Source organism: Myodes glareolus, chromosome 24 (assembly GCF_982192425.1).
Source record: "Myodes glareolus chromosome 24, mMyoGla1.1, whole genome shotgun sequence".
Lineage (NCBI taxonomy): Eukaryota > Metazoa > Chordata > Mammalia > Rodentia > Cricetidae > Myodes > Myodes glareolus.
Window position 1 is genome coordinate 8,770,658 of NC_142049.1, and position 22,388 is coordinate 8,793,045.

At 38.7% G+C, this 22,388-nt stretch overlaps 1 protein-coding gene across 27 annotated transcripts in view; it reads left to right on the forward strand.

Annotated features, from left to right (window-relative positions):
* Nucleotides 1-22,388, forward strand: part of Dlg2 (discs large MAGUK scaffold protein 2) — a 1,777,227-nt gene that overhangs the window by 1,267,719 nt on the left and 487,120 nt on the right. For all 27 annotated transcript variants that reach the window (XM_085683002.2, XM_085683004.2, XM_085683006.2 and 24 more), the window contains one exon: nt 16,843-17,012. In XM_085683002.2, the coding sequence (XP_085539128.1) occupies nt 16,843-17,012 (170 nt within the window). The remainder of the gene's footprint in view (nt 1-16,842; nt 17,013-22,388) is intronic.

Below are 22,388 nucleotides of genomic sequence, written 5' to 3' on the forward strand. Positions count from 1 at the left end.
GATTTGACACCTGTGACTGCTCTTCCGATCGTACCAACTTGTGTGAATGAACATGATTCCTCAGCATGTAAACCTTTCAAAGTAAAAAGCCTCATTCCTCCACTTCTTTCAGCCTCGATCCCCTTTAGGCTATGGAACCATGAGTTTTTTTGCTCTTAGACTTGTCTGTCTGTTTGCACATTTACTACTGCGATTCATGCTGTCGTCATTTTGTCTTTTCTGTCACAACTGCCTGGAAAAATCTCAGCCTTGACTTCCAGCCTTCTTCCCCTCTTCCTTTCCCTTCCCTTTACCCTCCGTCTCTCACTCTGCAGCCCAGGCTGGTCTTCAGCATCTGTCCTCCCATCTCAGCATCCTAGGGGCTAGGATTACTCACACAGCTCCACATCTGGCTTTCCTATTAGAGGGCAGAATGAATTTTATAAAGCGACAGAAGACTGAAATGCTGAGAGACTCTTCAAATGATCTGGGTCACCACACATGAATGACGCTGAATATGACACTACCCTCACCTGGCCAGGTTTACCTCTTCTTGTACATAGGCATCTCCAAAACCTTCCTTTCCTCCATAATTTCCTGAAAATGAATCTAAATCACCCAATACATTGAAAAAGAAAAGCTGGAAACATCTAAAGGTGCAAAGAGCTCATGAGACACAAACACATGTGTTTCACTCTTTTCTTCTTATGGTAGATCTTGTACTCTCCAATACTGCAAATACAACAATTCTTAACTTTCTAAAGACATCATTTGATAACTTAGTTCTTTTGTAGCCTACATCTCCAAAGCCAGTCTTTCTTCATTCACTCTCGAGTTATTCAAATGTTTTATAGATGTGATTTTTTTCAGAAAAGTCACAATTAATAAACAAAGCATGAGCCATGCCTATCAGAAGAGCACTTTGTGCACAGCCTCTCTATGGATTTCCTTCACAATCCTTCCTTGTAGAATTCCAGTTTAAGTCTCTCACAATACCCCAACCAAAAATAACAGAAAACACATCTACTAACATTACCAGTATAGGACATTTAACCAAAGCAAATCTGTTTAAACCTCTTCTTGGTCCATAAATCCAGCACTAGGAATACAGTTCCTAGCTCCTACTTTCTTATGCTTTTCTCCCTCTGATCAACCCTTTCTACATTTCCACTTTGATCTCCTCTAAGTAATTGGTCTTCAGTGCTAAAAACAAACAAAACGAACAAAAAATCCCCAACAGAGCTCCATTTTGTATGTTTCAAAATAGCATCTTGTTTAATCCTGAATATAAACATTAGCATTGAATGTTAATTTCTGGCCTTCTGTAAATTGCAGAACACCATTCCTCTATGACATCACTATTTCACGTACCTCCAGTGGACAATAACTATATGCTGGTTGGAGGCTGTGCTTGCAATAGGAAATCTGAATAGCAAGATCTGCTTAAGTTGTCATTCACTTTCCTCCTTGAACTTAGGTTTCTTTTATATATTCTCTCAGAGCTTTAGCCTGATATATTGTAATGTTAGACCTTATTCTCCATGTCCAGAGAGTTATATGAAACAAAAATGCATGTATAAAGTATTATGTTTTCCCAAATTCTCTGACTATAAAACTTTAAATATTTAAATATCTCTTTAAGCCTAAATTCTTCTGATTATTATTAATGTATGGCTGATAAAATCACTTCAATATATTAAATCATCTATCTGTATTTCTGAAACAATGAAAATGTAATTACAGTAGGAATTTTTGTTTTCAATGAGACAAATAAAACCATATCTACCCAACTTTTCCATTTGAAAATAGAACTGTATCTAACTAGCATATTTCTAGTGGTTATGTGTGCAAGAGAAGATGCGGTTGGCATGTTTCATAAATGGAAAACTGCTAAGTGGTCAGAAATCACCATCAGAGACCAGTACAGTTGTCACAGGAGCCAAAAGAAAGTGTGTCACTGTACTTGTTGCTTTCTCTTATCTTCTGGAAGCTTCTCTACCTTTGCGGGCAGACACTTCTTTTACTAAGTAATGCCACAAAACTTATTATAGAATCCTCTGTTCACTTATGCTCACAAATGAAGTTTCATTGACAGTTATAAGGTCATGCTAAAAAAGCCCAAATCCTAACAACAGTGGATTGCTTTGTACTCTGAAGAGAAAATTATGAATTTCAATGGACCATATGCTGAAAAGTCAGATGATCTTTGTAAGCAAGGGTGACCTTCTTCTTGCCCTTATCCCCACGCCTCCAACCCCAGGCCTCTGTATTTTTGTCTGTAGCTGGAGAAAGATGTAAGAGATCAAACATATATTTGTAAAGAGAGAGCCAGTTTGCTTTCATGGGATCACAAAATGTCACCAGAAATTTCAAAATATGTCATGAGAGTTCATCACAAAATCAATTTGAGTTTATGTTGTGGAATGTGATTAAGCTTAGGGAGAAATGGAGAGTTTGGAAAATTTAAAATCACAAAAACAATAGCAGCTGATTTTTAAAGCTTGAGAAAGGTCAGAGAACAACCTTGCCAATCATCTTCCCTTGGAAATTAGTAGCTTCAGGCAATTTAACATTATCTGCTATATAGGGAATTGCTCACAACCTTTGCCAGAATCAAATCATTCCAGTAATTATAGGTTTGAAGTTAAGAAGATCTTTGAGCTATCAGAATTCAAATTTGGGCAGCAAAATGATACATATTCCATTACTAACAAGCCCAACACAATATTTTCCTGTTAATTTGTTCATGCATTTATTCAATAATACTGTTATTTCATTTTTGTTTTTTTTTATTAAAAATTTCCACCTCCTCCCACTTCCCTCCCCTTTCCCCACTCCCCTCCCCCTCCTTCTCCAGGCCAAAGAGCAGTCAGGATTCCCTACCCTATGGGAAGTCCAATGTCCTCCCCACTCCCCCAGGTCCAGGAAGGTGAGCATCCAAGCAGACAAGGCTCCCACAAAGCCCGTCCATGCAATAGAATCAAAACCCAGCGCCATTGTCCTTGGCTTCTCAGTCAGCCTCCACCGTCAGTCACATTCAGAGTGTCCAGTTTGACCACGTGCTCCATCATTCCCAGTCCAGCTGGCCTTGGTGAGCTCCCATTAGATCAGTCCCACCATCTCAGTGGGTGGACGCACCCCTCGCGGTCCTGACTTCCTTGCTCATGTTCTCCCTCCTTCTGCTCCTCATTTGGACCTTGGGAGCTAAGTTCAGTGCTCCAATGTGGGTCTCCATCTCTATCTCCATCCATTGCCAGATGAAGGTTCTATGGTAATATATATGCAAGATATTCATCAGGAGAGGGTGCCTGAACTGGCCTTGTCCCATAGCCACACTGATGTTATTTCACTTTTGATTGAACAAGTACTTAGCCCTTTCCTATTAGTTATAGATGAAATAATAAGACAATGTTTCTTCTCTAAAAAGCTAACTATTTTAATTTTTAAAAAAATAAACAAGTACACACAATGTACAATATTGATATATGATTATTTTTATATTATTATAAAGAAAGAATTCATTGTTTATTTGATTTTGAGTAATGCCACAGCATGTTAGAGAATATTTAGTTGTCGTGTGCTTAGATAATTCTGTGGACAAATGTTAATGACAAAATGTAAATTTTGTCTCTAACATATCTGAGGGAGAGAAATGCACCAGTCATACATGCTCTACAGATGACAAGGGAAAGTAACACTGACGCATACTTGATAGCTACTTTGCGTTAAGGAGTCGTATTGGGCTTTTTGAAAGGGATTGTTTTTAAGGCCAGATATTAGAGACAAAATAATGTATCCAAATGAAGAAAAATTCTTTCAAAGCTGAGAACTCAACAGGTCCAACTGTCCTATAGCATGAATGAGCCAAGTGTATATCAGGAACAAAAGTAGGGCCACGGAGGATGGAATGAAGTAGCAAGGAGGGCAGTGGTTAAAAAAAAACCATATGCTTGACAGAAAAACTTAACCAGGGGAATGATTTATTTTGGTTCTAGTTTTCAAAGGGTTCAGTCTATCAGAGCCAGGAAGGCACAGCCGAGAAGAGCAGCTCACATCATATTGAGCCAAGAATCAGAGGAAGAAGAACATTTACACTCAGCTGGCTTTGTCTTTCTGTGCGCCCCCCACCCGCCCATGTAAGCCCTTAGCTCACAGATAATAAGGCAGATATTCAGAGTGTATCCTCTCCCCTCAGTTAATTCTCACTATGCCTCAATCTCCTAGGGCATTCTGATGCCATTCCATTCGATTATGAAGACTAATGTTCAGGCCATATATTTAAATCTGAAAATAGGACCTCTGCCTTCATGAAGATGGTACTAGAAGTGTTGGTGGCTTCCAGCATAGTGAAGGTACTAGAGATGGAAAGAAGAGATGGGCTTGTATTTGTTGGAAATAGATGCAACTGGTGGATGTAGACACAAAGGAAACAAAGACCTACGAGATAATGGATAGATAATTGTGCCCTCTTGTCTAAGGAGCTGGGAAAGTTACAGACAAGGATTTTTTTCTCAGGAAACCTGCGTTCAAGTCAGGGTAGAAGGAATATGGTAGGTCAGACCAAAGAAGTATAAATATACTGCATGTGTTCTTGAACTTCACAAAGCCTGAAGATTACGTTCCTGTAACAACCAATTAATTTACTCACCATAGCATTTAGTTCATGGTTTTAAGTATTTTTGAATTCTTTAAACTATTTACAATTAAAATTTTTAAATACTTTAAAATTCATCTTAAAGATTCTAACCATATCAGAAACCATTAAAATTCCTTACCATCAAATATGTATTTGTGTGGATAAGTGCAAAGGTTCTGGTTTCTGAGATTCTGTGTTCTTCCCAAGTTGGTCGGGTATTAGTGAGCCTCTCCTACACCCCTAACTAACGGCAAATGTCACAATAAGGGACACAACCGTAAGGAGTCCTCTCCTTAGGATCCTTCAATTCTTTTATTATCTTCTGTTATTTCTATGAAAATAGAATGTTAAATATCAAAATAGTCATGCAAATGACCAACAAAACTCTAAAACTAATACCTGAATTCTAATGATGGAAAGGCATTCTTAAGCTGGAATTGTTTTTATATGTAAGAGAATATGAGCTGCTCTCCCTGGCATATGATCTTGTGTGTATCCTCTACCTTATTCCCTGGGTCTGTGGCCCAGGTCAAAATTGTTCCCTTGGATTCTGTTGTACCCTACGCTGTGTAGTAGATGCTTGGTACTTATTGGCTGAATGTACACGGCTGCAGCGATATTTGAGATTTTATTGTTAGCGGTCAATTGCCTTTGTGGAGACCTTGTCTTTTAACTAGGGTTTTTCCTTGAATGTGAATGTGACCACGAAGGATAGTTTGTGTCTCAGGTAGAATACACTGGAGTTTGTCCTTTTTATGCCAAGGAGACTGGGATGACAAGAGAGCATCACTGTGGCACAGGATGACTGGAGAAGGTGTGGCTATGCACAGCAAAGATGTCACTGACTAACTACCACACTGCTAAATTTATTTATTTACCAGGCCTATACTCTAGGCCGGCTCTGTTCCAGGCACCCCTGGAGGTGCTAGACATTCAAAAGTAAACAAGGTGGACTTTCCCGAGTGAGTCACAATTTATAAATAGAAATAAAAGTAAATGCTTCTTCCCTTTCCTCTCTTCCCACATGTAATCCAGTGACATTTGTAGTGACATGTGTAGTTCCTAATAAGCACTCTTCTCTATCCCCTCTTACCCCGTTAATGCCAAAGATCGGGGGGTGGAGGGGCTCACCCTCTGCTCTGAGGATAGCCCATGTGATCTTCTGCCCTTCCTTCCAAACCAAGTTAAGTCATCTTCTTTACATGAAGGCAAGTGTGTGTGGGAGGGGGATTGGTCTCTTACAATACAATAATCTAGCCTTAAGTATAACCATCACTTCTGTTGCCTTCCGTTTCAAGTCCAAATTCCTTAGTAAGCCTTGCAGGCCTTCCAGGCCTGAAATGCTTTCTTACCAGCTGCTAAGCAGTTCCAGAAGCTAGGATCCCTCTCTGCCCACCTGATGAACATCGATATGACCCTCTAAATCTCAGCTAACTTAGATGCTGGAAGAAGGTTCCTTTAATATTCTTAAAACAATTGTTTCTCAATACATTCCCTCTGTGCCACAACATTTACATGAAATTTTAGTAGCTCACTTTTCTAAGTCTACAGTTAAACTATAAAACAACTTCAGAGTGAGTAGCTGCGTTGAAAAGGAGGTGAAGGATACTTGACAGACAACTGAAATCTAAAGGTGGCCTAGCTAGCTTAGGACGGGCTTATACCATGAATCTGTGCTATGTTTGAGCAAACTAACATATAACAAGAGACAGGGCTGGGGCAGTAAACAACAACCAGATTGCTGAAGACTTTGTGGGCTTCTGAAGGCCTTTGGGCTTTGTTAAACAGGCAGGTGGATCCAGTCTTTATTCCTCAGATCCCAAAGAGCTTTGCTCCCAGAAGCCCAGAGCAAGCCTTTCTGGGGATTGGAAAAAGACTCTTTCCAGCTGGGGCTCTAAGCTTGAAGAAGAAAAGGTATTACCCACATTCCCCTCTGCAACGGGCTCTGCCCACTTGTCTGTGGCATGCTGACCCCGGTGCTCTCAGAAGCCCCGGAGAGAAACAGTTAAGACTGCCCAGCAAGCCCTGTTCTCGTGCCCCTTTTTTCTCTGATGCGGAAATCATGAAAACCCTGCCTTTCCTGGGACTTTAAATAATTATAACTGTATGCTCTGTGGCTTCTGAACAAGATTTAATTTGCAAATAGAGCTTGACTTAGTAATTTTAAATGCTGGAAAGTCTGCCATCGGCAGTTGGAAATGATTGAAGACTAGCAAATTTAGGATACAGCGATCAGTAACAAGATTCTGGCGATAGGTTAGGAAAGGACTGAGGAGACGAGTCTGTGCCAATTTGACGTAAACTATCATCGTCTGAGAGCGTGGCACACAAGACTGCGGGGTATTTTCTTAATTAGTGATGGATTGGGGGTGGGGGACAATCCATTCCTGGTCCTGGGTTCTGAGACAAAGCAGGCTCAGCAAGCTGTGGAGAGCGGGCCCATAAGCAGCAGTCTCATGGCCTTTGTATCAGCTTCTGCCTCCAGGTTCCTGTCCTGTTGAGTCCTGTTCTGACTTCCTCCAATGATGGACTACAAATGAAAGTATAAGTCAAGTCAAACCTTTCCACCTCAATTTTTTTTGTTATGGTGTTTCATTCCAGCAAGACAAACTGTAACTATCACAAGGGGTTACAAGGAGACAGTACAAGAGTCAAGAAGGGCAATGATGAGATTTTCTAGAATCTAGATGACAGTAAGAGCCAGGACTAGAGGAATTAGTAGGGGAGGAGATCTAGAATATTATCTGTCTCTCCCACTCTCTTCTCTCTCCCCTCCCACGTGTGTGTTTGTGTGTGTGTGTGTGTGTGTGTGTGTGTGTGTGTGTGTGTGTGTGTGTTAGACTAGATGAATGGCCAAGGGAAAAGGAGACAAACAACCCTCCCACGGCATGAATTTCTGGCCTTAGAATAATTTAACTTGGTGAAGATGAAAAGTGAAGGAAAGAGTTCTCCAAGGAAAAGAAATAAGAATAATTTGGCAAACAAATTTCAAGATGCCAATGTATTTTTTACTTCTGAGTATTACTCCATTGAAGTGAAATGTCAGACTTTGTCTACTTCCCATGGGAAGCCTTTCCCTCTCTGAGGAGTAGATGGGGGAGGAGAAGGCAGGAAGAGGTGGAGAAGGAATATTTACACAGTGATATCTGTGTAAAATGAGAAAAGATGGCACAAAAATAATTCCTAATAAGAAAAGAAAAAGAAAAAATAATTTGGCCTTTTGATCCATTTGAGGTGTGCTCTTGACTTCCAAACAGATAAATGCAAGACTTGGATGACCTTAAATTTTGATCTGTAAAACACCAGAGGTAGAATAAACAGAATTTTAAAAATCATTGAATTCAATTAAAAACTAATTAAATTAAATTAGAAATCATTGAACTCAATGATTTCAAACAAAAGAAAATTGGATAACTGGGTTGTGGGAACTCCAGGACTAGAATTTGTGATTGCTTTACAAACCTAATCTTCTCACCACTGCATTTTGTTTCTTGTGCATATCAGCTTCTCACCTAAATATTTCTCACTATCACAAAGGAAAGGGGATTTAGAGTGAAACAGAGTGTGTAATTATGAATCCTGTGTGTCTGGGACAACATCCATGTCTAGGATTGGAAAATATTCAAATAGAGTGAAATAAAGGAGTAAATTCAACATTTGAAGTCATATTTCCGAAAGTACAATTGTGTTACGTTGTAGTAGGTCTAGCAAGGTACCCAGCTCTCTTGCATCTTTGGATGAAAATCTGCCCTGTCTTTGTTTGCACTCCAGGCCTTATGAGCAATGAGAACTTTGGTGATTCTGAAACATTTCCTGAGGTCATGGAGAATGGACTTTCCCTGAACAGGGGCAGATTTAACTGGATATTTGGTAAAAGAAAGAAATGTGAAATTGAATATAGTGGCATGTTTACAGAAGGGAATAAGAGGAATAAGTCCAAATTTAGACTCATACATGATGCTACTGCTTAAATAAAAACTGCTTGTCAGACAAATAAAACTAAGTCGCTGTCTTTATTTTGTATGCGTTTAGTAAGTCTTGAGACATTGAGGGGTGAGCAGAAACTTTGGCAGGTTTGATTTGGGAAGTGTTCCCTTCCTTTTGCTCTGGGTGGAGTAGACAGCAGCTTATTAGCCTGACACCAGAAAAGCCATGAAGCAGCTGTAGTAACTGAATCCAGGTGGAAGGGACAGCACCCCATCTCACGAAAGGTGACAGGCTGTCCTCCTGTCCCTGGGCAGAATTTTATAGTAGGCAGAATAAGCAGTGTCCAATCCTATGGTTCTCTCTTTGAAATGCCCACTCAATGCCTACTTGCTTTGTTATACTCATGAAGCTGCCTGGCTTGAGATTTGTTACTGGCAGCTCTGCTTCTCCAGGAAAGAGCCAAAAGACCAATCACTGGTGCTGAAATAGCAATTTCTTCCCCCTGTTGTGGAAAGCTGTGATGTTTCCCAGATGACAGCTGCAGAGTCCCGAAAGCATTTTGCAGACGGGAAATGAAGCGGCAAATGGAGAGGGAGAGACGGTTTGTTCACTGTAGAAGATGGGGTCTATGCATAATAAACAAAGCCACTCTGGCCAGGAGTTAGAGAGGAGAACAGGGCCCTGTTAAAATGGAGAACAAAGTGACGGCATTGACTAAGGCTGAACGAAAGAGAAAGAGTCTAGAACGCAAAGTACATGGGAGAAAATGGTTAGCATGTGCGTGGTTTCTCACAGTGTGCCGCTGTGGTCTCCTGGGCCAGGTTTCCTTTGCGGTTTGTTCCAAATCATGGCAAGTTGTAAAATAAGCTGTTTGGTTGCATCAGCAGAACTAAAGACTTAAGTCAATATTTGATATTTAGAAGATCGATAGCTTCTTTTCATTTTGCAATTGATACAAGCTAAGCAGATTGTTCCTTCAAAACCTAAAGTATGGACAAAACAGCTAGGAGCTCGAGGAATGGAATCTTACCTTCTAGACCTGTTTAGTAAGAAACCCTAGGAGGCAGGGCACACAACTCAATGTCAGAGTGCACGTTCTCTACGCAAGGTTCTAGGTTCCATCTCCTAGATTCTGACATCAACCCAAGCAAAGACCTCCAGTCTATCTCAGCAACTTGTGACCTAATAACCCCCCCAAGCCTCTGATTAGCATTTGGGAACCACTGACCTCCATCTTGGTTTTGTTCCTCTTGCTACTGATGTTTTTCCTTAGGATCCTTATGATCCTTGATTCCACTGAGGGTGGCCTGTGATTGAAACCCTGTCTTGAAAAAACAACAGAAAACCTTTTTTGAGGCAGGGTGTCACCGTGTGGACTTAATGGGCCTGGAACTTGTCATATAGAGCAGGTTGACCACAAACTCAGTGATTCACCTGCCTCTGCCTTCTGAATGTCGAGATTAAAGGTGGGCCATCACACACTGCACATATAATTATTTTTAACAGACCAGAAAGGTGTTGGTGTCACATTACATGAGTTTTGAGTTGCATATATATATATAGCTTACTATTGCCTTGTTAAGCTTTAGTTAGTATTAATAATTCAAAACAACTATATATAACCTGTAGTGTTCCTATTTTAGTTAAAGAATACATATTTAGTGTGTAGATTATTTCTAACTATGTGATAGATATTGTGTTTTTAATCAATCAAAGACCATAGTTTCATATAATGTATGTTTATAAACCCAGTATCTTAGCTGAATTTTGAGTTTAAAAAAAAAAGATCATTTTAGTGTATGCCCCAAACAAGCCTAATACTTGGAAAACTATTTTTTATCTGAATAATAATTTTTATTTATGTGAAATTCAAGTTTAACTGAGTGCCTTTTGTTTTTAATTGTTAAGTCTGACAAGTCTATTAGTATTTTGTAATGACAACAGAGAAATACTGAACAAACCACACGGACTCCAGACAGCTTCTCAGAAGACACTGGAACATTGAAATAAAAGGAAAAAGCAATCCGGAATAGTGGTACATGCCTTTAATCCCACCTCTCTGAAGGCACAAGCGGAGGATCTCTGTGAGTCTGAGGCCTGCCTAGTCTACAAAGTAGATAGTGAGTTCTTGAACAGCCAGTGCTGCATAATGAGCCAGAACCATATCAAAAAATAAAATAAAAGCAATATCGGAATAAAAACACTGTAGGAATAAGCTAACGAAGATAATGCCAAGTGTTGGGTTATAGATTCTGCCTATACTAATGATGCAGTTTTTTAGACCAGTAACAAAAGTTCACCAGAACTTACTAAGATGATAAGAGGAATTATTTAGGAAGATACTTGGAGTAAATTCTCAGACTCAAGCATGAACTGGGCAAATAAACTCTGAGAAGAGTAGCCATGAACTGAGACAGACCTGAGTATCAAGGAGAATCCTTCCCTTTGCACAAAGCCCTCATTTATTCTTAATAATCTATATTATTCTCAGCCTTTTTATTATGTTATTTTGATATCTGAGAGTCAATGTGGAGGAAATGAGTTAAAGTATTAATCTCTCTATTTTCTGTTTTTGATTTTGTTTGTTTTGGTTTTTTAGATAGGGTTTCTCTGTAGCTTTGGAGTCTGTCCTGGAATGAGCTCTTGTAGACCAGGCTGGCCTAGAACTCACAGAGATCCACCTACCTCTGCCTCCTGAGTGCTGGGATTAAAGTTGTGCGCCATCACCTCCCAGCAACATTGAATCTAATAGTGTTAATTCTACATTCTACTCAACAAGGACTCTACAGCAATGTGGGTCTTTACTTTGCATAATAGGAACTTCTAAAACACCTGTTTCTTGCTTTCCTTAAAAAAATATTACATTGTGCTGGTTTCCATGTTTTTAGCTTCAGTTATAATGTGGTTCATGAATTAAATGAAAAATTTCAAAAATAGGGAACCTTAGTGGTTTTTGAGTCTTTAGAAATGTTTATTTGTACTTTGTGAGTGAACAGGGGTGGGCAAGCATGTGATAAAGCAAGTTTATATGACTGTCTGAGAGGACTTGGGTGTGGCTGAAGATGCACAGAGGTTTGGAGGCCAGGCAAGGGTTGGGAAATGCTGTCAAGTGTGCCGACTTTCAGACACTCTGGCTGAGGCTGGTTTGAAGCTATCATTTGAGTCAGACCAAGCCTTCCTTGGGGAGCAGAGGAATGGTCTTGGGGACAGGAAATTACATTGTGTTCCACAAGGCAACATTTACTCATAGTATTGCTTTTAAATTTCTGTTTATGAAAATATCCTCCAGCACATTCTTTCTTCCATTTCTTAAATAAAGCAATGATTATTTTTCACAACTAGATTTTCATTTTCTTCCTTTCTCTCTCATATTATGTTTCTCTATTATGTTTTCTTCATATGCTCTCTTATGTAAATGTTTCTCATTTTTTTCATAATAATAACTAACATTTCTTGATGTTTACCTTTTATCAGGCACTATGATAATTATCTCTATTGCATTATCTCACTTCAGCCATACAGGAAACTTAGTATCCCCATTTTCAGATATAGATATTTCACCTTTAAGATGTTGAATGAATTCTTTAAAGAAAAAGCTCCTAAGTTTCAGAATTGAGAGGAGACCTCAGATGTGTGTGTGTGTGTGTGTGTTTGTGTGTGTGTGTGTGTGTGTGTGTGAAGGAACAGATACTTTGTTATAGGAAGCCACTTATTTGTTTCCCCACCACCCAGACTCCTGAAAAAATAACAGAGAAACTATATTATTTAAATCACTGCTTGGCCCATCAATTAAGCATATTGCTAGTTAGTTTTTATATCTTTAGTTAACTCATTTCTATTATTTTATATTTTATCACAAGGCTCGTAGCCTACCAATAAGGTTCCAGCTAGCAGCTCACATCTTTCTCCTCTGTCAGCTCCATGGCATCTCCCTGACTCCGCCTACACTCTCTGTATATATCTTTTCCAGCCTGGCTATATCCTGTTAAGCCATTGGCCAAAAGCAGTTACTTTATTCATTAACCAATAAAAGCAACACAAATACAGAAGGACTTCCCACACCAATACTTTGTTCTTAGGTTATCTGAAACATTATATGCCTATCATAGATAGGAACATAAAGAATATGATAGGGAGGAACATAAAAGATATCTTCTAAAAACATTCATAATCACCTTACTTAAGAAGAACGAGAACTACAACTTTGCCATTTTCTTTATTTCTAATATTTCTTACGTAGTAAACAGTAATAGTTGCACCTTTTAATATGTATTATGAATTGGTAAGCATATTAAATTAATAATATATAAAAATCACAAAACATCCTATTTTAACAATGAATCATATGTTGAAACCTATAGGGGTAAAGTGTATTTTGCGTGTTATTTTAAAATATATTCTTGGGCCTGGAGATATGGCTTAGTGATAAAGAGAACTACCTGCTCTACTGGAGGACCCAGTACCAGCATGGCCACTAAAAGCTGTATGAACACTAGTTCTGGGGGTTCTGACACCCTCACACACACATACATGCAGGCACAACAACAGGGCCCATAGAAACAAATAAATAAATCTTCTTTTAAAATTCTCAACAGAGAGCCAATAATTTCTTGACTATTGGTTTGGAGCGATGCCTCATCATGTGAGAGGTTACGCCATTGATAGATGGAAAGGTTAGGTGTGCTTCTGCAGGCAAGTGTTAGCGATTAAGTGGACTTTGGTTCCTAATACATTTGACTGACAAAAACACGTGAGAATTGCAAGAGGAAATTCCAGGGAGCCATTGAATTTGTTTAAATGGGTGGCCAATTCCGTTCCACAAGATGAAACTGCTGCAGACAAAACTGCAGGCGTGTCTGAAATAGCAAACACTGAGTGGAACTGTCAGGTACAGTACTAGATTGAAGAGGAAGTCTGTATGAAGATAGCTTCCTTAGGCAATGGCTCGGAAATACCGTAGAGGACAGGCGTTTGGGTGGGATGGTGCACTGCTGGAGCTTGGAGCTAATGATACATTGATGTGCCTTAAGTTGAAGGGGTGACTTTACTCAACGAGGTTTTCCGCAGTTAGAGTAAACAAATTAATTTTAAATAGCTGCGGCCCTCTGGCCAGATTCTATTTCAAGCAACTGGGCGGAAGGGAAGCTGAATGTGTAGTTCCCCAGCTTGACATTACCTCCTTTTAAGAACTTCATGTGGATTCCTCATCTGTTTTCATTTTAATGTAAAGCCCATAATTCTCAATTCTTTATATTAGCAAAGAACAAGGTAAAATCAGTGAGACATCATGCCCCTATCCTTACCTACAGTGAGTGACCTTACCATTGATATCTTTCTATTTTTAAAGTAGAGATCAATATTTCATGAAGTGAAACGAGAAAGATGAGCAAAGAGACCATACCGAAGGAGCACACAGCCGATGATCTAATGACAAGTTTATGTTTCTACCATATTCACTTTTAAACAAATCACTCTGGGCATGTCTTACCTACTTATCAGAAATGTTCATGCCTCCGGTGGTACATATATATCCATCTGTTAACTGTCTGCTGACTCCTCTCCCCAACCATGGCCACACTTCCTCTTTCCTTATGGGAATAGGATATCCAAAGGGATGGGTGTGTTCCTATGTAGACCTACTCTCGTTAATCTTCCATTCTATGCACTATGTTAAAACTGCCCACCTCACCTATGTATTCAGAACAACCATGTGAGTTAGGTTGTGTTTTGTTTATACTTGTAACTGACAAAGATGTCAACATACACAAAAAGAAACAATTAGTAGGGTTTGAATAGATGTAGCCTTCCTTTTTTTCTACAGCTCCCTTCTACGAAAAATAGTGGTCAAGATATGATTAGTATTCTGAACGTGAAGTAATGGTAAACTGTGCTTTTTCATTATCATGAGATGGCAAAATTACCCACTCTCAAAGGACCAGCTGCTCCAGGGTGGCTGGCATGCCTGATGCATGCCTACATTCTCAAAACTATTTTAATTGGTAGCTTTCCGGGTATTTTTTGTTTTGTTTTGTTGGGGAGGAAATGTATGTGTAAACCTATTAAAGCCATTCCATCTGTTCTGATGAAATAACATCACTACATCTTAGTGAAATCTTCCATCGCAGGATTTTAAGGCTGCTGCGGGTTCTCATAAAGGGTTGAAACAACAGCTTCTTAAGCAGACATAAAAAAAAATTGGGATACCATACACCTAAAAATCCTCCCCACGCATTTGTATAATATTCCCATGATAAACTTGTATTTTTAATTGATAGGCATAATAAACATAAAATGGGGCATCACATTAGAAATGTTTTTTAATAAGAAGGCTTGAAGGATTCAGGTATATTTCAGTACAAGAGTACTTGCCAAGCATGCCTGAAACACTAGGCTAAGGCACCCAACGCTGCAAAATAAATAAATACCAATAGGTGGTTAAGTAAGTAGGTAGAGAATAGATGACGATGATGATTATGGGGATGACAGTGATGATAGATGGATAGATAAATAGATAATAGATAGATGATAGATAGATAGATAGATGATAGACAAATAGATAAATAGATAGATGATCTATATAGATAAATAGGTAGATGATAGATAGACAGATAGATGATCAATATAGATAGATAGATGATAGATAGATAGATGACAGATAGATAGATAGATAGATAGATAGATAGATAGATAGATAGATAGATAAACAGACAGATAGGATACATAGGTACGTAAGACACATAGACTTTAGAACACATCTAGTCTCTGCCCAGCCTTCCAGTAGCAGGACTTAACTACTTACTACATATTATACTAATTTCCACAATGGACATCAGTCTTATTCCACAAAGCTATAAAACAAATACATTATTAGGTATATTATACATCAATACATACTGCACCATAAATATATTTATTAGGAGTTTATTATATGCTAGGATTTACAGAAAGGATTATTATATATTGTCTAGTTTATTGCTTCCTAAATCATTTATAGCAGATGTTACTATTGTAAAAGTAAAGAATATGGAGGTTTAGAGAGATTCAGAAAATTGCCTATACATACAAAAGAAGAAGATGAGAATTAACAACTAAATTTGTTTTTTCATATTCACCAAATATTTGCCCAATAATTTATCTCTTAGACAAAACCAGACATTGGATGGGGGAAGAAGGGAATGGAAGTTGGGAAAGGGATCAACCACATTCATTTTTCTATGGTCATTTTGAAAAGAAGGGCTCCAAAGGTAATACAGAGGACCCAAGAATGTTAGTCCGGAGGTTTTGGAAGTCGTCCAGAGAAGATGTGGTACTTACTTCAGCCAGGTGGTAGCAGGGAATATGAGCAACCTTGGATTACCACTGGATTCACTCTGTATTTTTATCTGAAGATATAGTGATGGGGGGAAGAAGGGGTCAGGTAAGAACAGTTACTCACTTTTGACTTGGACCAACAAAGTAGCCCGAGATGGGGAACCTTAAGATGATTGGGCAGAGTGAAGAAATCTTTCTAGCCAGAAATCTACGCTGTTAGACAATATTCAAGTTATCACTAAACTTTATCATAAAAATAAACTAACTGGAAAGGAAGTCAAATCGTGCCTTCCTGTTTGAGGACAGAAACAATTAAAAACATTACATAATTCTTAGTTTTTTTAAAGAAACATCTTAGACAGGATTATCTGAGGATTTCGTCAAGCTTCATTAAGTCTAAGCTTCAATATTTATAATATTGTGAGATGAATTTCAGGGAAAAGATATTTAAAGATAATTCAACAAGCTAAACACATTGAGATGGCTGTTTTATATGTTTTTCCTTCCTACATAGTTATATTTTTGAGAGTTTCTACAATCATTGCATAACACTTTTATATCTAGTGAGTTAAGAATTTTGCAAAGTTAAATGGTAAAAATCGCATCTGTTTTGTCTATATAGTATGTCGCAGTAACTTCTGAGAGGTCTTTAGACCATAACTTTCAGTCTAACCAATTAAGACAGTAAAAATAATGATGTCATTGACAGATTTCCTTCTAACTATGCCATACGCCTCTCAGTTCAAGTCACACCACTGTAGTGGAGTCTAAGAGGGAAACTGGCTAGCCTTGTGATCCTTGTCTGGAATGCTAAAATGACAAGGGACTTGATCTTGACTTGAATTCTTATACTGTAGGTAAGAAACCTTACAAATTCAAACATTTTCAAGTCTCTCACACTCTTGCCCTCTTGTTAAGGTTAGATAGCAATGGTGAATTCACTTCAGGTCCCTAGCTCCTGCTCAACATTGCCTCTTCCTCCCTTGCAGGGTCAATGATTGTATCTTGCGGGTGAATGAGGTTGACGTGTCAGAGGTTTCCCACAGTAAAGCAGTGGAGGCCCTCAAAGAAGCGGGCTCTATTGTGCGGCTGTATGTGCGGAGAAGGCGACCCATTTTGGAGACTGTCGTGGAAATCAAGCTTTTCAAGGGCCCGAAAGGTAATAAAACTGTAAGACTCGTACTGAGGCACAAATGTCAAAGTTGTTTGTCTAAAATTTACTCCATAACCTACCTATTTACTCCATGACCTTTAAATCTCTGACCTGCATTGCTTACCCAGCAGACTTGACACTCTATGATAGTGATTTTTACAGATGGTTGAAGAGACAAGAACCCTACACACAAACTCATGTAAGAAGAACATTTATTTATGTAGGAAATGCCACAACTAATATTAACAAACACCACTTAATATTTTCTATGAACTTTTAACTGACAGGCTTGTTGTAACTCGGCCAGCATGTTAATACTTTCTAATATTTCAAATGTGCCTGGCAAATTCTTTCAGATAACCAGATATTAATATAAGTAACAGAGATAATCTTTACTGGGACTGGTGAGATTGCTCAATAGTTCAGAGCTTGCTGAGTTCAGTTCTCAGCACCCTTATCAGACAACTCACAACCACAGGTTTCTCCAGCTCCAAGGGTTCTCACGCCCTCTTCTGGCCTCCGTGCACACCTGCACACACATGCCAGTCACTCACACAGACACATACATGTAAAAAAACTAAATCTTAAAACAACCTTCTTTACTGATACTAAATTATATTTCATAATACAATTTCTTTTGATTTTGTATTATGTATTGAAGTCAATATGTGTTGTATTGCTCTTAGCTTGGAACAGACAAAATAAGTTAAGCTTATTTTTTTTTAATGTTTATAGATGTTTGGGTATTCTTGTGCTTGCACCAAGAAGCTGGTAAGCAGTGAGATTGAATGGTTATATGACTTTCACTTAGAACACTGACATTTACACTACTAGAATAGTATTTCAGATGCTTCAGAAAATTTTAATAATTAGCTTAACACAATTAAAGTAATATTTTAGATTATGATTGGGTAATTATTGGACTCTTCATAAAGTATTTAATATCTAATGTTATATGTGTGATTGAAAAAAACAAGCACATCATCTTCTCTGGGGAACAGTATTAAGTGGTACTTGCCATCTTGGACACAAGAACCAGGCAACTCATTAAGAGCCTAATTCAGCCATTTACTAGTGTAATTACCTTCATTAAATCTATGTACTAATGAAAGGAAACATTTCCTAAAGAGCTTGCACATAGTAGGAAGAAGCATAGACCAAAGACCAGAGCATGTAAGTTGAAGCCCTCTCTGCCTTCACGAGTTGTTTGACTTGGAATAGAAAGGTTTCAATCCCTTGGCCTTAATTTTCTCACCTACAGAACACAATTAAAAGCAAGACTTGTTCTTGGAGAAGTTACAATGATTCATTGAGATAGTTCACATATTTAGAATAAATCCTGGTGCAAACATAAATATTAGCTATGCATGCAGGTTATTTGAAGTATTTTTATTTACTAAATATGGTAGCAGAATTTTAGCAATGTAATGAAAATAGCTTAAAGGCTTCTCATGACTTAAGTGCAGGTGAGTTAGAACTCAAGTATGAATAGAGGTCTACCCTATCCATTTACTAATGCCACAGTAGAACTTTGCCTTTTAAAGCCAAACAAATGGAACATTGATTTAATTCTATTAAATATATATATTGTCTATATAAATAATATGTGTCTATTTATACAAATCAGCTAAAAGCAGTTATTAATCAGTTTCCTAAGCAGAGGCTAATTTAAGCCCTCAAGAAAATATTGCCATTCTTTTCCTGGCTTCCTGCTCTGAGTCAGTGGATGGCCTCCAGCTGCTCAGCCAAACACTTAGAGGCTGCAGGGAGCTGATGCCCCGATCACCTTCATTTCCCCAGGAACACATCTGTTGGATCTTTATTCTGACATTAGACCCCCTCCAACTCTTTTACTTCATGCTGAACCATTTTCTTCTCTGAGCCTGTCACGGGGCACAAAAGCCTAGTGACCTGGAGGAGGGAAGCATGTAGAGAAGACTAATTAACCTGGTAGGCGGGAAGTAGCCCAAGGAGCATGCGCAGTATATGGAGCTGCTCTCCTGTGCCAAGGAAATCCTGGGAACCACTTCCTGTCCTGAAAGCTTGCTGTATGGAGCCGACTGGGGAGTGGGCTGAGTCAGTTCTACTTTTTGTACTGGGATCTTTCTGTACAGGTCTGATAGGGATTTGTGTCTCTCTGCAATGTCTATTGATTAACAAGGAAAGAAAGTCATTATTTGAATTCCAGATGCCTTTCCCAGTGCCTGAATTTCATGAAGCCTAGAATTAGAGTAACAGAAAATTCGACTGTATACTGAATCTGTAGAGAAGCTGCCTTCTTCGCTTTAGTTCAGTATGCTGCAGTTCTTCATCTTAGAATGACAGCCTTCCTGAAAGACGTTTCCACCGTGACTAATGACGTTTCCACTGTGACTAATTTGTATCATGAAAACTCGAATGCAATATGAAGGATAAAGATAAATCAGTCTCTTTCCTCAAAAGTTCTAATAGAAATGATGACTCTAAAGTCAGCCTATTTAATGGTGTTTTCAAGGCAAAATGACATTGGTTCTGGGATAGAACTTGAGCCATGAGTTTAATGGAGAGGTGGGGTGGCTGTGGGATTTCTTAGCCAGAAGAGGCAAAGCACCCCAGAGAACTGGAAACATTCCACCATTCCATGTGCATACGGTTCCCTATCTGGTTTTGTCCAGAGAGTTGTCTGACAATAAGCATCAACATCCTAGTCAGTTAGATGTATTCAACAAAGTGTATTTAACATATGGCTATCTTGGCTAACATAGTAACCTGGCCCTTCAGTGATTCAACAAATGCTTATTAAATATTTCCTATGATATGACAAAGAGAGACAGGGACTCACAAAGAGGTGTCTCTTGCTCTCAGGAAAATTATAGTCGGATAAGGAAAGCATCAATAATATAAACTGGGGAAACTAAGAATGAATGTAAGATATTGAGGGAGAACGAATTAGATAATATGCCAAAGGAGACAAAGGCTACCCAAAGTAACTATTAAATTTTAAGTCAAAATAGCCATATAGGAAGGCAGGAGAGCTTTTCGGGTACAAATGAAAACACGGCAACCGAAATCTAGGAAAGATCTTCATGTAGTGTAGTGGTCAAGCAGTAAGATAAACAATAGTATGGGTTCATATGGCTGGGGTAAGTAGAAGCCAGATAATGCTTTGCTGTTTAAGAGATTAAAAGTTTAGACTTATGTAAACTCGGGAAGAAATATTGTAAAAATTTTTTTAAAGTAATTTTATTAAATTATAAAAGTTTCCATTTACGCCCCTCTTCCCAACACCCTCCCACTCCCCCCCCTCCTCCTCCCTCTTTGTCCCTAAGGGCAGTCAGGGTTTCCTGCCCTGTGGGAAGTTCAAGTTCCTCCCCCCTCCCTCCAGGTCCAGGAAGGTGAGCATCCAAACAGACTGGATCCCAAAAATCCAGTATATGCAGAGGAAACTAGTCCCAGTGTCATTGTCAATGGCTTCTCAGAAAGACTCCGGGCCAGCCACATTCAGAGAATCTGGTTGGATCACGTGCTCGTAAAAATTTTAAACATGGGATGGATATGATAAGATCCATCGTGTTTGCTTGTTTGTTTGTTTCTAGACATGGTTCCTCATATAGCTCTGGCTGTCCTGGAACTCACTCTGTAGACCAGGCTGAACTTGAACTCAAAGATCTTCCTGCCTCTGCCTCCTGAGCCCTGGGATTAAAGGCATAGGCCACCACCACCAGGCTTATTCCTCACCTTTTGGAACTCATTTTGGCTGCTATAAAGAAAACAAATTGAATGAGAGAAGAACCCAGTTAGATATGACATGGAGGAGAAAATGGAGTTGAGCTTTGTGTTAGAAACATGCTAAATACACATAATTGAACATAGCTAATTGGTTAGAACAGCAACACTATTGGTTGAGGACTAGACAGGGAACTGCGTGCATATGGACTGCTTCCCTTTTTCTGGCATGTTTTGCCTCTTCTGGTGAAGATGGATCATACAGCACCCCCCCCCATTTGTAAACTATATGTGGGTTGTTCTGCACATTAGAAACCTTCTGGAAGCCCACTGTGCATTTCTAATGAAATGTAAAAATGCCTTCGTCAACATGAAAATTTCCTCTTAATCTTATGGTTAGAGGTTTAGTCGTTGAAGGAATCTGGGGTATCTGGTGTCAGTAGTGGGCAAGCGTCTGTAGAAAGTAATGACTAAGCAGATCTATTTAGGTTTGCCAAGAAATCAAAAATTAAAGACAGAAAATCTGAATGTGTAGGGGGTGTTCCAAGGAAAGATTTATAATAAAAGCCCTCTAGTGGCTTTCCTAGGAATTCCTTTGTATCGATAAACCAAAGAAGTCTGTCATTAAATACACATCAAGATCATTGGTCAGGGTGGCCCAGTCTAAACAGTTTTTAAGTTTTATAAGAAGTTATGCTGCTCATTTGCTTATGCCGGGTTAAATAGACCGTTTCCATGTATGTGCATGATATGCTTTGGACAAACCCCCTAATGCACCACCCTTTCCTTCCTTACCCGTTAGATTTGTCTTCTTTGCTCTTGTAGGCAGTTTTGTTTCTACTTTCGTATCATATGTATGTGTGACTTTATGTGTCTACATAAAGCCTGGGACTCAAAAGTGAAAGAAAATGTGATGCTTGTCTTTACTTAATTCACTTACTATGGCTATTTCCAGTTCTACCTGTGTTTCTGCAAATCACATGACTTTGCTCATGCGTATAATTTCCTTTATCCACTTATCTTTTGGTAAACCCATGTGAGGAGTCCCTAACTTGTTACTTTGAACAGTGCTTCAGTGAATACTGATGTATGTGCAAGTATCTCTGATATGTTGAATTGGAATCCTTTGACTAAACATCACGAGCTTTGCAACTGGGTCACATGATACGTCTGGTTTTGTTGTTGTTATTTTTGAGGAACCTGATGGTTTTTACTAATTACTCTTGTGAAAGAGTTCCTTAAGGCCTAGTCAGAAAAATTAAGAATGTCAACGTTGGAATTTTATTGATATATATCTTTTATGATATGGATTTATTTTAGAGAATTATTAACAAAATCTTAATAATTTAAGTATAAGCACATCTATCTACTAACGAATATCCGTATTTTTCTACCATTACTTATATAAGCATGTGTATAAGTGTGTGCATGATGGGTGTATGTGTTCCATGCATGTCTCTATGTGTATGGTATGTATAAATGTGCACATGATGGGTGTATGTGTTCAGGATATGTCTCTATGTACAAGGTATGTGCAAGTGTGCGCATGGTAGGTGTATATGTTCCATCCATGTTTCTATGTGTATGGTGTGTATAAGTGTGTGCATGATGGGTGTGTGTTCAGGGCATGTCTCTGTGTGTATTGTGCGTGTAAGTGTGCGCATGATGGCTGTACAT